Source organism: Crocodylus porosus, unplaced genomic scaffold (genome assembly GCF_001723895.1).
Source record: "Crocodylus porosus isolate Cpor-Errol unplaced genomic scaffold, CroPor_comp1, whole genome shotgun sequence".
In the NCBI taxonomy this organism is placed as follows: Eukaryota; Metazoa; Chordata; order Crocodylia; family Crocodylidae; genus Crocodylus; species Crocodylus porosus.
In genome coordinates, this window is record NW_017728886.1 from 33,769,394 (window position 1) to 33,787,136 (window position 17,743).

General features: G+C 42.7%; 1 protein-coding gene across 1 annotated transcript in view; it reads right to left on the minus strand.

Annotated features, from left to right (window-relative positions):
- The window catches only part of PLXDC2 (plexin domain containing 2), a 318,579-nt gene that overhangs the window by 37,937 nt on the left and 262,899 nt on the right, over window positions 1-17,743 (minus strand). Inside the window, exon 12 of the mRNA XM_019532329.1 lies at window positions 15,914-15,952. Within this exon, the coding sequence (XP_019387874.1) occupies window positions 15,914-15,952 (39 nt within the window). The remainder of the gene's footprint in view (window positions 1-15,913; window positions 15,953-17,743) is intronic.

Sequence of the window (17,743 nt, forward strand, 5' to 3'; positions counted from 1 at the left end):
CTACCCTCTGCCAGCTTGTGACCGTTATTCCTGGTCACTCCTGGCAGTGCTCGGGGGAACAGGGACTCCCCCAGTGCCCGCTGGTCCCCTCTGACTAGTTTGTAACAGGCCACTAGCTCCCCCCTCAGCCTTCTCTTGTGGAGGCTGAACAGGTTCTTTAGGACTCGTAGTCAGTGCACTATTAAAATTTAGATGTTACAGAAATAGACCATATAATGCATTTGGGGGACAGAGAGGCCTTCACATGAATAGGCCATTTCTCTGGAATTATTTTACTAACCTTGGGCTTGCTTGAACTTTCACATGAGTGAATGGCTGTGAATGGGGGGGACTGGACTCAAGATCCCAGGAGGCTCTTTTCAAGTCCTGTGTTACTATGAGCTCACTGAAAATTGATAAAATGCTGATTGGCACAACTGGGTAAGGACTATTTAAATGAATATTTTCTGATTGATTCTGAAGCATGGACAGCTGCTTTATAAAAAATGCAATAATTTTATAATGAATTATTAATACTAATTTAAGAATAATATTAATTTAATGTCTTAAACAAGCATGATGTCTCTCCAATATTGCCTTAGAAATATTAAACATTATTATTATGTGCATGTAACATCAGAATGCTTTATAATCATGCAACATTATAGGTAATTTTTCCAAAGAGCTTTCTATCTGGAGTTACAATCCCAAAGCCAAACAGCAAACTAAATGGAAGTGACAGTGGGCAAAGCAAAAGAGCAAACCTGTCCAGTGGGAAAGTATCCTATTTTTATAGTCCTTGTTTCAGAGTAGAACTGCACTTTGCAAGATAATTGCTGATACGTAGAATTTTTAAATGGGCCCACTTTTTACAAGGTATCCCTGCCTTGTTGCACTTAGGACATGTTAGCTGCATTTAAAGCACGACATCCACATGTTCAAGCAGTAAAACATGTTAAATGTGATTTTGTCACGTAAAGAGCAATTGTATCATGGAAAAATTAGAACTTGCCAGTGAAGGAATATCTTTGAATACGTGTTCAGTTATCATATGAATGCTTCATGGAGATAATAGCAACACAGCTTGCTGGTTCTTCGTCCCAGCTACCACACCACACCACACCATGCCACACCACACAGGTCTTGAATGGGCTCTAGTGCAGTCATGCACCATGTCATGTTACACTTAAGAAATAATAATAAACATTATCATGCAACTTCTCAGACACATTCTAACTTTAATATGGAAAAGTAAGGTTTACTATGATTTAAATAAAACATGTGCTAGGTGTCCCATGTGACATGGCCCTCAATTACACAACTATTATGGAATTGTAAGATTCTAAAAAGCATACAGTTCTTAGGTTATTTAACACCTCCCTCTACCACTGCACGATTGTTCCTGAAGAATTCTCTTGTTTCATGAGAGTAGCGCTGTAGGAACATTTTTGACAAGCTTTGAAAGTCACTCCTGTTTGTGCAAATCCTGGGCCCCTTGGGAGAAAGGCTGAGTTTTAGGATGATTAACATCTGCTTTTGGAATGCTTCTGGGCTGGTCTTGCACAAGGAGATCTAGAGCTCAGAATGAGCCCTTTAATGCATTGCCCAAATCCAAATTAATAACATTAATACATCTCTCTTCTAGTACTTGACAAATATGTTTTAAGTGATCCGAGCAAGGATCACTTCCATCATTTCCCTTCAGGGTCTTTTCTAGGGTAATAAAATTCACTGCCACCAATGGCCCTGGAACATTCTCAGGTTGAGCCTGTTTCTCTTTCCTACGATTCCAACCTAATACCATGGTGTACCTAGGTGAACATCATGTCTGTTGCCCCCAGTTGGTGACTCCAGCTCTCTGCTGCTCCAATTGCTCCCTCTCCCTAGTGATCTTCAGAAAATCTCAAATACTTGTTAAATAGTGCTTTGCCACAACATCATCTCCTAGGAGGCATTAAGCAAGGTCTCTTTTCACATGTTTCCCTCTTCTCTTCAGGCAGTCAAAGAACAGGACATTTTCCTCTCACGGCATAATTTACAGGTTATTCTTTAAAAAGCTGAAAGACTGCTGTATCCCTCAGTGATTATGGTAGACTACCTACAATCAGCTAAGCACTGCTGGCAGGGCTACTTTGCTTTTGATGCCCTATAAGAAACAACTGCTTCTGGGGCCCCATTTACTTATGGGGGAGAATTACAGGGAGCTAGTTGTTTCACAGGGAAGATATATTATTCTCTAAGTTTGACCTCTGTATACAGCACAGATTTCCAAACAGAGAATTTATCATGTAACCTGCAGCAAAGGTGGGAAGGCAGAGAGGGATCTCAAAATCAAGCAGTTCTTGCTAATAATGCATTCACTGCCTCTTGCAGGAATTGGATGCTCTGGATTTTTCTGCTTCTTCACTGTGAGAGAGTGAGACTTCCTTGCTTTTGTGCATGGAATAATTCCCATAACATTTGTTACGTTTTTGCACTCTATGCACTACTGTACCTTGCTTGGCTGCATGATAGCTAATGCTGTTATGGCTCAGTTTTAAAATGCATTTTCCACTATACAGAAGGGAGAAGAGATCATTTTGCAGTTAAAGCACTTTGATCTATGAACAGTGACATGTAGGTTCAATTTTTGGCTCTGCCACACACTTTAAACTATGACTGCTGAGGGACAGGTGATCTATTAACAGTTCTAGCCCAGGACATGTCAGCCACATTACTATTAACTTGGGAAGGTAAAGGGAACCTGCTCAGATGACAGCCCAAGGAAGGGTCCCACCTTACCCCATAGGGAAGCATGGGGCTTCTCACAGCAGATTCAACTGCTTATGCATGAACACCAGGAGCTTGGGAAACAAGCAAGAGGAACTGGCCCTTCTCTTATGTGAAAATGACCATGACCTTGTAAGGATAACGGAGATCTGGTGAGACTTTACCTATGCTTGGTCTGTTGCTTTGGAGGGTTATACCTTGTACAGGAGAGACTGTCTTGGGAAGAGGGGTGGGGGCATTGCTCTCTACATCAAGAATCAGTTAACTTTCCTGCAAATTAGTTTTCTAACCAGGAAAGGCATCTTGAGACCCTCTGGGTCAAAATACGGGGAGAACATGGGGAGGGTGACATACTTGTAGGAGTCTACTATAGACCTCCCCATTCCATCTCACAAGAAATGTAATCAACAGGCAAGGAAGCCTCCTTGGCTGAACAAGGAACTTTTGCACCTCATTAAACTCAAAAGAGAATCCTACTCCAGTTGGAAAATGGGAAGCATCACCAAAGAGGACTACTCAGCACTCCCCTACACCTGTAGGTCCAGAAAAGCCAAGGCACAAACTAAACTCAGGCTAGCTTTGGGGATCAAGGACAACAAAAAGTCCTCCTTCAGATATGTGGGAAAGTGAAAAAGAACAAAGATAGCACTGGGCTCCTGCAGGATCAAACGGGGCAGCTGATATCTGATTCCCAAGGAAAGGCCAATCTCCTACATGACTTTTTTTGTATCAGTTTTTCACCCTCCCAAGGGGATCACACTGTCAGAAAGGGCATGAACCAGCCTGGGAGCAGGTGGCAGGCCCAAAATTGATGTGGATCAGGTGAAGGTACACTTGGAGAAACTGGACATTCACAAGTCACAGGTTCTTGGGCCCAGATGGAATGCACCCAAGAGTCTTGAAGGAGCTGGCAGACATCATTGCACCCCCCTTAGTAAAGATATTTGAAAATTTGTGACGCTTGGGTGAGATCCTGGAAGACTGGAAAAGAGCCAATGTGGTCCCTGTCTTCAAGAAAGGGAGGAGGGATGACCCAGGGAATTATAGACAAATCAGTCTGACATTCGTCCCTGGAAAAATTCTGGAGAAAATTGTCAAGGGATCAGTCACCACCAGACTAACTCAAGGCAAGTATCTGAATGCCAGCCAACATAGCTTTGTGGCTGGCAGGTCTTTCCTGATCAACCTCATCTCCTTCTATGACCAGGTGACATTAGCCCTGGACAAGGAAGATGACATGGATGTCATATATCTGGATTTCAAGAAAGCCTTTGACCTAGTTCCCCAAAATGTCCTCATGGCTAAGCTGGGGAACTGTGGCCTTGATCATCTTATGGTCTGATGGCTAGGTAACTGACTATGGGGGTCAGACCCAAAGAGTACTAGATGACAGGAGCAAATCAATGTGGCACAGAGTGACCAGTGGAGTCCCTCAGTGCTCAGTACCTCTTTAACATCTTCATTAATAATCTGCAGTCGGGAGTCAGATGTGAACTGGCAAGGTTTGTGGATGACACCAAATTATGGGGGAGGCTGAGGATACAGGCTGACTTGGACAAGCTCTCAAGGTAGGCTGACCAAAACCAAGTGAACTTCAGTGTTGAGAAGTGTAAGGTTCAGCACCTCAGTAGGAAGAACCCTCAGCACACTTACAAGTTTACCAGTGCTACGCTTGCTAGCACCATGACCAAAAGAGACTTGGGGTCCTGACTGAGCACATGATGAATACGAGTCACCATTGTGATGCTATAGCTGGCAAAACAAACCACAATCTGGCATGCATCTACCGATGCATCTCAAGCAAAACCAAGGATGTCATCCTTTCACTTCACTCAGTCTTGTTGAGGCCACAGCTGGAGTACTGCATCCAGTTTTTGGGCCCCCTACTTCAGGAGGGATATGGAAAAGTTTGAGAGAGTCCAGAGGAGAGCCACTCATATGATCCAAGGCCTGGAGGGCAGGCCGTACAAGGAGAGGTTGAGGCATTTGGAACTCTTCAGTCTGGAAAAGAGAAGTCTCAGGGGGAACTTGGTAGCATCCTACAATTATATAAGAGAGTGTCGCAGGGCACTAGGGTGTCCTGCTCCTTTTAAGGGCTGGAACTGCAGTCAGTTGGGAGATCCAGCTGCTGGTTACCAGGGCAGCCAGGATGAGCTAGTTGGCCCACACCTGCTAGTCAGTTCACCAGAAGGGGCAGGGCCTGGCTCATATATAAACCCCAGGGCTGAAGCCAGGAAGGCAGTTCTCTGCCAGCAGTCAAGGGGGAAGGAGCTCTCTCAGAGGAGCAAAGGGGAGAGGCCTGACTGCAGGTGCAGCTTCTAGTACTGTTGAGGGACAGAGCATGCCCTGTGTAGCTCAAATTATGTTATAGCTGGGCAGCCTGAGCTATGTTATAGCCTTGGGGCTTGCAGGTTGATTTCTGTTTATAATACCGGTGGTTTGGGTGAGGCTATTTGGGGAAGGAGAAGGCCTCATTAGGGGCTCACTGCAGTGTGGGGGCCCTGGCGCCAGTGAGGTGCAGAGCGCAACCAGGGCTGTGGCGAGCCCAGGGAGGACAAGGGGGCCAAATTGCAACAAGGCCTAGACCGGACAACATTGGTACCATCTGCGAGGCTTGGGGCATGGTAAAGGGATGGTTGGAGCCATGCATATAGCCCATAAGGCTGGGGTGTCCCAGGACACCTATTTTGAAATGGGACCCATGGGGTTCAGGGAAATCCATCAAGACTGTGTCCAACAGGATGTAAAGGCAGCCTCCCTATTTTAGAAAAAATGCATCAAGACATGGCTGGTGAGAATAGAGGGTGCCCATCGGGCCGAATTGGCATGGTCAAGGGGCCTTAGGGACCCCATCCTGTGACAGAGGGGTACATCAGGACGTGGGAGAACAGCTGTTCACCAAAGGTCTCCAAGGGATAACAAGGTCTAACAGCCATAACCTCCAGGAACGCCGATTTAGACTAGACATAAGAAAAAAGTTCTTTATGGTATGAGTGTCCAGGGTTTGCACCCCCAGAAGTGGTGCAAGTATCTACTCTGGACTCTTTCAAAAAACATCTGGATATTTTTCTTGCTGGGATCACTTGATCTCAGCTGACTCCCTGCCTATGGAGAGGGGGGCTGGACTCAACAAGGCTCAGACAGAGTAATCTCAAAAAAGATTCTGAAATAGGCTCACTAGTGACTCTACTGCCAGCACTTGATTGACATAGGCCAGTGGTACAAATGACTACATTCTACTGAAATAAAATTGTACTGAAACTTGGAGTGTCTAATTGGGACATTACAATGCTCAATTGTATGCTGTGATATTAAACCTGGTGAGGTACTTGGCTGCGCCCTTACTCATGACAGGAGGTAGACTAGTCAGGTTAGGAGTCTGGCGAAGGCATTATTTCTTTTTTGCACTTGAAGTTAAGCAATAGGAGTTGGGTAGAGCAAGCTACTCCTTTTTAAAATGGTCTCTGGTGTTCCTGGAGGTATTACTTGTGCTTTCTCTCTGTAGAAGTAGGAGCTTTAGGACACTTACTCAGGTGGAAGTTGTAGTCTCACTTGTCACCCACCACCACTTCAAAATATTCTTTCCTTTATAACCACCTGAACAACTCACCAGTTGTAGCAATGATAACTATAGAGAAAGCTCCAGGTAGAACACCATGGGACATGCCTATCCCAGGATTAAATGGACTGGAGCTGTTGGCTGTGTATAGATGAAATGAGAGGCATGTGTGCACAACACTTTAAAGTTGGCTAAATGTTTTTCAACCACTTAAATGGTGTCGGTGTTTGCATGCCTCGGTGGTGTATTGCACATTAATTCCAGCTGCTATAGGAAATTCAGTGGTGTACTGCGCCTTCAATGACTTGGGGCACCTCAAACTAAAACTCCTTTGAGGAGTTTTAGTTTGCTGCCCCTACAGCCATGGAGTGAAGCACTGGGCGCTGCAGGCAGCTTGGCAGCAGCCCGGGAAAGCAGGCTCCGCCCAAGAAAAGTGGTGAACCTGATCTTTTTTCCTTTTTTTCCCCTGGAGCCTGCCTGCCTGCCTGAGCTTTGCGAGGGCCAGTGCTTCCCTCTGCAGATGCGGTGCCCCCCAAAACTGCCCGAGCCAGGTGCCTATGGGCAGGGGCTACCTGGGGGGGGGGAGGGGCGCCACTGCCAGAGAGGGAAGCATCAGCCCCCCTCTGCAGCCCAGGGACTCTGCCTGCCGGCAGCTTGCCCTCCCATCTCCACTGGACAGGCAGGTAAGTCAGTGGGGTGTGTGCACAACATGGGAGTTTAATCGGCCCTAAATTGAAACAGTGTTTTTTAAAACCCACTGCTTCAATTTAGGGCCTTTGTTTTGTCTATACATGCCTGTTGACACGTCATACCAGTGCAACTCTCTCTTTAACATCTTTTTTAATCTAGCAGAGACAAGCTACACCAGTGTGAAATGGATTAAATGGATGCAAGATACCCACACATGTGACCACAGAGTTGTCTTGGTTTAGCTAATTTGCTTTAACATCACGCCTTTACTTAAACCAGGCAAATTTATGTGTGTAGACAAGTCCATTGGATTAAAGCCAGAATCTGATAATCTGTCTCTAGGTAGAAAATGGAAGTGATATTACTTTTAGAAGCCTTTATATACTCTCTGAGGCTCTTACTCCTTGTTTTCCACATTTACTATGGTAATATCTGCAGTAAAAAGATGATGACAGCAAAGTTGGTGTACAGTGGATGAGATGTGAAAATTCTGGAGAAAGCCCAAAAACTTTAGTCAAAAGCTCTTCTGGGTACAATCCAAAGCACCATGAAACAAACCAAAGCAAAAGCAATTTATCAGGGCTACCAGATTAAATTTCCTGTAACTAAAGATTATTCTGTTCTATTGTTTTCCCAGGACGAATGAGTTCAGCACTTTTTTTCTTTTGGCTGAGAATTTAAACTAGTCTTTGCAAAAACAAGCAGAATTTTAAAATGTACAGCTTGCACTCACTGAGAGAGGCAGCACTGCATGCCAAAGAGCCTTATAATGAACAAAGATTGAAACAATAAAAAAGTAGTTGAAAATATATAAATCCATTTTTTTTGCATAACTTTCAATGGTGACACAAGTTAATTACTATCTTGTTAAAAGATCTTAAGCTGGATCTGTTTGACAAGTCATTGTTTACATTGTAAAATAATAAACTGGCTTCAGTAGCCCCCATTACTTACATGTGACCTGTTGGTGGGAATGCAGTTAGCTCCTGTTCCCCACTGCACAGGATATTTATAATTTTAAAATAATTATTTAGAAACTGTGGTCCAGTATTAAGAGAGTATTTTTTAAAAGGCCAGCAGCCTATACCTTGTCTCAGAAAACATAATTGGAATAATTAGACAAATTTTATAAAATGTGACAGATAAAAGCTATAAGGATAAAAGATGCCCCTTATATTTTAAGAATTAGGTCGATCAGTTTGGACTGAGGCAAGAGTTCTGAAGTAGCACACTGTCATATCCATGTATGTGTTACACCTCTTGGCTTTAAAGACTGGGGGAATTTTTCCAGTGTGGCAGATAGACATCACGGCTATTTGTTTCACTTTTCTTTGAACACTTCTTTGGTCAGAGAACCATGGGCTGCTGATGTTACCAGGAACCTAGTGGTAGAAATTGATTCTGAGGTTCTCAATTTGCCCATATATGTCTGACACAACTTTGCAGAGTATAAGTCTTCTGCAATGTTTCTTTTTTAGTTTAGTTTAGTCTATTCTTGAGCAAATGACAAAGAATGAAGGAGGGCCCTTGGATGGAGTAAGGGTTAAAATAGGGAGAAGACTTATAAGTACTGATCACATCTAATTCCTTACATGAAGGACTGGATGGGATAACAAAACCCAATGGCTGTAGTCATAAGGTCATAATTCAGGGCTAGGGACAGGTTTTGCACACAACCTTATTACACATACAAGTATAACAGGTTTTATACATAAACCGGTTTAAGTGATCAGAATCTGGTTTAAACCTGTAACAGAACAGATGTTCAGTGCATGCTCTCTGGGCTGGGAAGGGCTCTCTGCTCCAGAAAGCTGGGCTGGCCCCTCCCCTCTGCTCCCTGGCTGCAGCTCTGGCAGAGACCTGCAGGCCAGCAGCATCTGCCTGGCTTCCTCCTGATCCCCGCTTTCCCTTCCCACTCCCTGATAAGCAGGCATCCTCTGTCCCCTCTGCCTTACAGAGACACCTCAGCATTAGCTAACAGACCACATACTGCCTACAGTACATGGTGTGGCACACAGCACTGTCAGCTTAGGGCTTTTTGGACCTAATCAACAGCTCAGCTAGTAATGTCCCTCTATTCCTTCTTTGTTTAAGAAGAGCTTGAACTAATGAGAGAGGCTTTGTTTTTTAACGGGGTGTTAAGTGATGATGACAGACTTGATAAATGCTCTGTTGTCAAGGGGGGGGAGCCCCTCCCTAATTCTGCTGGGGCCTGGCCACGCCTTCCTCAGCTGGGCCCTGTAGAAGGGAAGGAAGGGCTGCTCTAGCACCCCCCAGCTTCTAGCCTCAACCACTGCAGGCGTGTGCCTGAATTTCCTCAGTCCCGAGAGAATGTCTGTCTGGTTTTAAACTAGTTTAGTCTAGCCAGGTTAGACTAACCAGCAATTCAGGCTCAGGCTTTTTGAATATCTATCTGAAGCCCAGATAACTACTTTTTATCTAGAGGAAATATCTCCTGGAACTCTGACTAGGATGATGCTGCCCTGTAATGTCTACAACATAGTCAGTGACCATTCCTCATTGTTTGCAATTCCTTTAGCAGAGGCTTTGCATAAGTCACATAAAGAGGAAGTAAATTCCTCCCTCTGTATCTGATACACAAATTTTTTGATTCTGTTACAGCCCACAACCACAGAGGGTGGCTCTTTAAAGGCTTGGGCTTTGGAAATATCCAATGCAACTGTGTTTGCTAGAATGGCTCTCATCACATTCTTATCTACACATAAAATAGCAGCAAGAGAAATGTCTTAATAATGGGCTATAAGTGTTCCCCTTTCAATATTTTTGATTCATACACCCTTCTGAAAAAGAAGAACATTTTTAAAAGCACATATGGAAAACGTCAATTTAATGTTGTTTTATAGATTCCATTGTTTCTTGTCTAGAATGTGGCTTCACTTTCTGAGCACAAAGTCTGAAACTGTGGAAGCCAATAGAGTGCAGCTAACAAAACACTTGTGGTTGATATCTCAACTCTGACCACATTTCATGAATGGTTGAAGAAAATTAAACTGCTCTGGGATTATCTTTGAAGACACTAATCCAAATTTAATTCAAATAGTTTGATCTTGAATACAAACTCATTGTATAGAACAAAGTACAGTAGATAGAGTAGAAATAGCTTGGGAATTGTTTGAGTTGACAGAGAAATAGGAAAGTGATGTAGCATTTGTTAGACTGCAATTTGTGATTTGGAAACCAGGTTGATTTTAAGAGTGACTTAAGCTTTTTTTGATTTGTTCACCCCACCCCATCTATTTGACAGTTAGATGACAAATTTGTGTTCACAAAGCCACACCTTCCCATTTTTAACCTTTTAAGGCATTTCAATATCCCAACCAACTGTTTCTGTTATCTGTGAGTTCTAATCGCTTCTCTTTATTTTTTTCTTTTTGTTATTTACATCACTAATGATATCTTCCTAAAGCTGTTTCTGGATAAGAATGTTTCTTAAACAAAGTATACAGCAGAAAACATCAACAAAATAAAGAACAGTGGAATATGCTGTCAGCTTTCCTTCAGGGAAGTTCTTTGCTATCACATACTGAATAAAGTCTGCAGCTATATCAGAACTCAAATGTTTTTAAACAGTTAAGACAAGGTTCTTTGGGTGAATCTGATATCTTTTATTAGACCAACTTAAATAGTTGGAAAACAATTTTTAAGTAAGCTTTCGGGTTCAAAAACCCTTCACTGGACTAAGGAAGTTTCAGCAATTGGTGTGTGCTCTTCCTGGATGGAATAAATGTAAAAGAAGCCAGAGGCTGGGCTGGTGTGCATACAAGACAGGTCGTCAGTGAAGATGTAGACTGAGGAGTCAATGGGTGCAGCTGGTGATTGTTGAATTTCTGATGGAATTCAATCAGAGATTGCAGGTTTTCAGTCCAAATGATGAAGATATCATTGATATATCTTAAGTATAGCATGGGTTTGATGGTGTAGTTCTTGAGGAAGTCTTCACAATTACTACACCCCACAACAGAGCCATCAGCATTCCCAGATTTTACAGCTACACCTCCAGAAATGTAATACATCTCATCCAATGCACCAAATGCCCTGATGGAAAATACGTAGGAGAGACCAAACAACAACTGCACACCAGAATGAATGCGCATGGAAATTTATCAAAGACAGGAATACCCAATGACCTGTGAGGGCACATTTCTCACAAGAAAACCACTCTCTCTTCAATATCTCAGTCCTGATCCTCAAAACAAACTTACAAAACACTTCCCAGAGACAAGTCTATAAACTCCAGTTCATCAACCTCCTGGATACTAAAGATCATGGACTAAATATAGACATTGGATTTATGACACATTATAACTCGTCTGACATCTGACTCCTCAGGTACTTCTCCACTATTCATCCCTCTTCTGTCCCCTCAACCCAGCCTGTCTCTCACTCATTGACTCCTCAATTTACATCTTCACTGACTACATGTCTTATATGCATACCAGCCCAGCCTCTGGCTTCTTTACTTTTCATTATATCCAGGAAGAGCACACACCAATGGCTGAAACTTCCTTAGCCTAAGGGTTTTTGAATCTGAAAGCTTGCTTTAAAATTGTTTTCCAACTATTTAAGTTGGTCTAATAAAAGATATCAGATTCACCCAAAGAACCTTGTCTGCCTATGTCCTTAGACCAACATGGCTACGACCCACACCCCTTTAAACAGTTAAAGAATATAGAATTAGATTTGTAAAAAATATGCTAAATAATTGAGAATTATTTTTCTCATTGAGAATTTTGCCAAAGGATGGATTAAGTCTAAAATTATACCGTTCTTTTATGAAAAATCATGGAAGAATTGATCTTGACTCCTGGGTCTCCAGGTAGCCTTAGTATTCAAGAGGTTAGTCAGTGGATGAAGGAAATACTTCTTGCAGGTATGCCAAGATCTGAATAACATACATAGGTCCATGGCCTGTGCATCTTGGCAGTAGTATAATGAAGGGTGGGCACAATTTAGGAGGGATGCCAAAATCATCCCACACTTCTACAGATTCTGTACCCTGGCAGCAAGAGCAGCCTCAGTTTGCTATTGCAGCAGCAGCTGGTGAAAGTAGGGACCAGATCAAAAACATCAAAAGGTCTGCCTGAGCTTATTAACCCATCGGGCTACAGTGGTTAAGGACTCACATAGCATAACAGCTTTTTTCTGACTCTCTGCACCAGAGAACTATGTAGGAATGAACAAAGTACAGTTCTCCCTGAGAGGCATGAATCTGCGAAGCTTCACAGTTCTCAAAAGGAAGTTCCTTCTTTGACAAGATACTTTAGCTAATGAAAAATGGCAACAATTGCTCATAAACCCACTGTCCTATATGCATTTCTTCCTTTAGAGTGAACAGCGAGCATCAAGACAGTGAACACCTCACAACAAGCAGATAAAAAGGTTAAAACAAACTTGAGCCAATTGTTTATTATTTGGTTTGGTAGAGTGGAATCCAGTTTGATTTAATTAGATGAAATACGGAGCTATCCACTTCCCTTATTCAGCTTTCCTGAATGAATGATACTAAATCACCCACCCAAAGTTCCATAAAAGCATTTATAGTTTATTATCACTGCCAACTGCTTTCTTATTTTGTAAAAAAATAGCTAGTGTCTTTGAAATAATTAGCTAGTTGTTATACACTCAAAGATAAAGGAAAACAAGAGCAACAACAGCTCTACCAGTTTTTATAATTAAAAATATATAACTTGTATGTAAAAGTGACTTGTATTTAACAACTTTAACTTTTTGTAAGCCTTTAAGAAGCATTTTCAATTTTGGAAACTTAAGCCAATTTAATTGTTACCAAAATGATAATGGTAAAGCTGGCTGTATTAAATATACAAAAAACTCCTCAGCTGCATATCTGGATAACTGGTAGAGATGGAAGAGGAATTAAAGAAGAAATGGGTGCAAGCTAAAGTGGAATTTATGATAAAATGTACCACACAGGTTTCTATGTTGTTGGTTATTGCCCTAAATTACAAACTACTTCCTCATTTAACTAAAAGGTCAGAGAAGTTTGATCTGTAACTACAGTCTAATTTAAAATTGTAATTTAATTACTGACTGATAAAATTTAGTTTCAAAAGTTTGTCAGAGGAGAAATGCAAACTTGTATACAATCCTTTTGTTGCACCTAAGCAGGTATTGACTGCTTCATCCAAGGACACATCAAACTAGAGACCACCAGTGATTAAATATAGTTTAGTTTTCCATTAGAAAGTTTCTTTTGACAAGAATTTTACAGAATCTAGTCCAGGAAAGTTAGACTCCATATTCATCTGACCTGGAATAGACTACTCTTTATGAAAGCCTGACAAAATCACAGTGAATCAAAGAACAGGCCTGCAGCTACCAAGGTTTTATCTGAGTCTAATCTAAGGGTTATTGTAAAACTCAATGCATAATTGAAGATTCACCGAGACAAACTTCCCAGATTAAACGCTAGGTTTACTATGTGAATGAAAGATTCTATTGAGTAGAACCGCTTCCATGCTGTTTGAAGCCTGTTTTTTCTTTTTTTTTTATTTCAAGTATAAAGAAACAGCCCAAGGAAAGTGAATCTATAATCAAGTCACTTGTTGGTTTCTAATGTCTAAAATATAGCAGCTTTATGCATGAAAACTACCTTTGTAAACTTAAGGAAAACTGTACAATGAATCTTCCTGGGACACTGCACCAAATAGGTCAGAATGTGAAAGTACAGTTCCCTTTCCTAATGTTTTGTTTCGTTGAGATTTGATTCCCAGATCTTTAGCAAGGGGAGACAAGACAATATGGCATTGATGGCTGTCTAACAAAGTGGGAGAAAGCTTCAATTTTTTTAACCTGCCCGCCCCACCAATCAAATTTTAGTTTAGAGATTACGCGCGCGCGCGCACACACATACTATTTGGAAGTGCCCTTATTTGTAGGGTGGCAAAGAGTTTCTTGTCAACACGGTGGCAGAAAGGGATCTTGGAGTCATTGTTGACTCCAGAATGAACATGAGCCACCAATGCGAGGAAGCGGTCGATAAGGCTAACCATACCTTGTTGTGAATGTACACATGTATCACAAGCAGGGAGGTGATCCTTCCCCTCTAGGCAGCATTGATCAGGCCATAGTTGGAGTACTGTATCCAGTTCTGGGCGCCGCACTTCAAGAGGGATGTGGCTAGCACTGAGAGGGTCCAGAGGAGGGCCACTCACATAGTCAAGGGGCAGCAGGGCAGGACCTAAGAAGAGACGCTAAAGCACCTGAACCTATCCAGCCTCCACAAGAGAAGGCTGAGAGGGGATCTAGCGGCCATTTACAAACTAACCAGGGGGGACCAGTGAGAATTGGGGGAAGCTCTGATTCCCCCGGGCACCACCTGGTGTTACTAGGAATAATGGCCACAATTTGTTAGGTTCAGGCTGGACTTCAGGAGACATTACTTTACAGTTGGGGCTGCCAGGTTCTGGAATGGGCTTCCAAGTGAATTGGTACTCTCTCCTTCCCTGGGGGTCTTCAAGAGGAGGCTGGACAGATATTTGGCTAGGGTGATATAACCCTGGCACCAGTTCCTGCCCAGGGCCGGGGGTCAGACCTGATGATCTGTTTAGATCCCTTCTGACCCTAAGCACTATGGTAACAATGATAACTATGATATTCTCCAGAAAAAACAATAGATGGGAAGCTATATACCATCACTTTTTCAATTTAGAGAGGGGATCTTTAATTGAAGGAGAATGCGAATGGGGGACAACCTAGGAAATCCATTCAAGGAATAATCACAGGTGCAAAGAAAGCAAACCAAATGGCACAAGAACAATGCACATTCTAATGATAAGCTAATCAGGACTAGTACAGCTTCTCTTGGTATTAGTGTATGTACAAAGCATTTGAAATTACAGGGCAAATTATATTCCAGATCGAGGGACTGGTACATACCATGCACCAATCCCTCAGCCTGGAATATAATTTGTCCTGTAATTTCAAATGCTTTATACCCACACTGCATGGGCTACTGAAGACAATGTGTGACATTTCATTGACTTCAGTGACTGCCAATCAGACATAAATGTACATTCAACCTGTATTTATTAGTTTAATGGTTTTTCTACTGAAGTCAATGGCGACACTCTCAACAACTTCAAAGAGAGAAGAAATAGAACCTAGGGACTTGATTCTATAGAACAGGAGGCAGGATGGGTTCCTACACAACCTCAGAGAACAGGGATCTTTGTCAGTAATACAGTATGATATTATTTTTATAATATGAATATTATATGGATAAACACAGTAATCCATGTTCATGCAGATACAGATCGTGACAACTGTTGATCCTCCTGAATCATGGTGTAGGCATGAGGGCCACCTAGACCTTCAATGCATATACCTGGGCAGGAATTTTTGGAGGAATGGAGGCTGCACAGACCATCCATCCTTCCTTTAGTCCATTTAGACAGAATCCAAAGACCAGGAGGAGTCCAAATGTCTAGTCATGGCTGTAGCTGCATGTGTCTTGGAACTGAACCCAGGTTTCTTGTGTGGTAGACAAGGATTCTACCGCTGAACTCCAGGGGACTCCAGAGATACAGATACTGTACTTTATATATATCATGCCACAACATATACAAATATTATTATTTAAATCTACCATCCCCTGTTTGGCATAAAGACCTTTGAATTGAAGATATCAGTTTTTAGATGTTAAATTTATTTTTGCCTATGATTCACTAATGAGCTTTAACAGACAGTTGTAAGCAGTTTATTTGCTAAGTAGTTGCATAGCCTGTTTCCCTTGGTGCTGCCACAGAGATGTGGATAATTAAAGTCTTTTGGGGGCCTGGTACAAGATATTTCTACTTGCTGAATTACATTAATGAAGTTCAGCAAGCTGTAGTTATGTAACCTACTGACGCTGTTTTTATAAACAAACATGCTTACCTCCATTATCCTTTAGGTGCAAAGCTATCTTGGTATCATCTAGAAAGGAAATTCAGAGTCAGTAAAGCAGGCATATTTATTTAGGTCTTAAATATCCTTAAGAATGATCTTCTACGTTAAGAGAACACGATTTGGTATTTACTCAGCAGGATCAATCTGAGATAGTATTAGTCATAGTAGGTATAGGCAGTTGTAACAACCTGAGGTCCTTTCCAACCCTAATTTTCCATAATTCTATGATTCTATGTTAAAGGATTATCAATACAAACTACTGTATTGACTTAAATATATGATGATCCTGAATATAGGGAGACCTGCCCCCAAATTATTGGATTCTATTGAAGGAAAACTTATAAATTCATTTTAATCTCCCATGTACATAATTTAATTATTGGTCATCTTTAATTCGCCCCCTGCTGCTGTGGGGTGGCAGGTGTTGTGGGGAGTTCAAGTAGTTTGTCTGCTGCTTGTACCTGCCCACTGCCACCTCTGTCCCCTGCCTGCCTTCCAGGAGCCTTTGATCCCCCTCCACGCCCTCCCCCAGCCCCTGCTGTTCCCTCCCTCCTCCCTTACCCTTGCTCTGCACTGTCAAGCTCCATCCTCATCTTAGCCTGGGGCACTAAGGATGATGCTAACCCAACCTCCATAGCAACTGTGCACCACTGTCAGGGCTGAGCTGAGGCTCTACTCAGTGCTCCAGGCTGCAGCGTGCATGAAGCTTGCCATGGAGCAAGGGTATGAAAGGGGGTAGGGAAAACAGAGGCTGCATTTGGAAAGGGGGGTGGCTGCAGGGAGGAGATGGTGCACAGGTGTGGGGAGGTTGCAGGCAGTGGCTGTAGCTATGACCCCAACCTTGGAGCCCAAGCCACAACAGCTGCCTCTCCTACAGCCTTCACTGTCACTGACTCAGTCACTTTGGTGTGAAATTTTGAAGAAAATATTTGTGGAGAGTGCATATTAATGGAAAACTCATTGGGACAAAAGGCCAGGGTGAAACTTTAAAAAGAATTTTAATGTTGTGTCGGTTGTTTTCAGATGGCCAACATTAGACCTTGGGTGCCTGACCCACAATAATAGAAGTTTCTTCATTGATCCAGGTTCATATGGCTTGATTTTTTTCAGCTAAACTGAGCACTTCAAGTCTCCAAGCTTTATAACTGAAGTTGTCCGAGACAGATCATATATCTAAACAGTACCTAGAGGGCTTTAAACTAAGTTTGTCGGGGGACGGGGATTCACAGGAGCAAGAAAAAGCTCAACCAGGTGTAGGACTTGCCCAGGTAAGAGCTCAGGTATATACCAAGGGACCAGTTGTCTCTCAGGTAAGGGGGTGCCCAGGGCTCCCACGTGGGGATTAAGGTGTCTCTTCACTAATGCAAGAAGCATGGGGAACAAGCAGAAGGAGCTTGGTCTCCTGCTTGCAAGTAGTAAAATCAACCTGGTTGGCCTAGTGGAGACATGGTGGGATGAAACATTTGACTGGGCAGTAGACGTAGGTTGTTTAGAAGAGATAGGAAGGGGAAAAAAGTTAGGGGTGGGTGCACTCTACATTAGGGAATAGTATACCAGTTCTACCTTCCAAATGGGACCAGAGGAAGGCTTAACTGAGACCCTGTAGGTCAAACTTCAAGGAGGGCAGGGGGAGAGAGATCTGGTGGTAGGGGTTTACTACAGGCCACCGCATCAGGAGGAAGAGCTGGATCTGGAATTCTCCAGGCAGCTGGGGGAGGCTGTGCATGCAAAGGATGTTGTGGTCATGGGTGATATGAATTACCCTGACATCAACTGGGAGGAGCAGTTGCCCAGATCTAGCCACTCACGAAGGTTCCT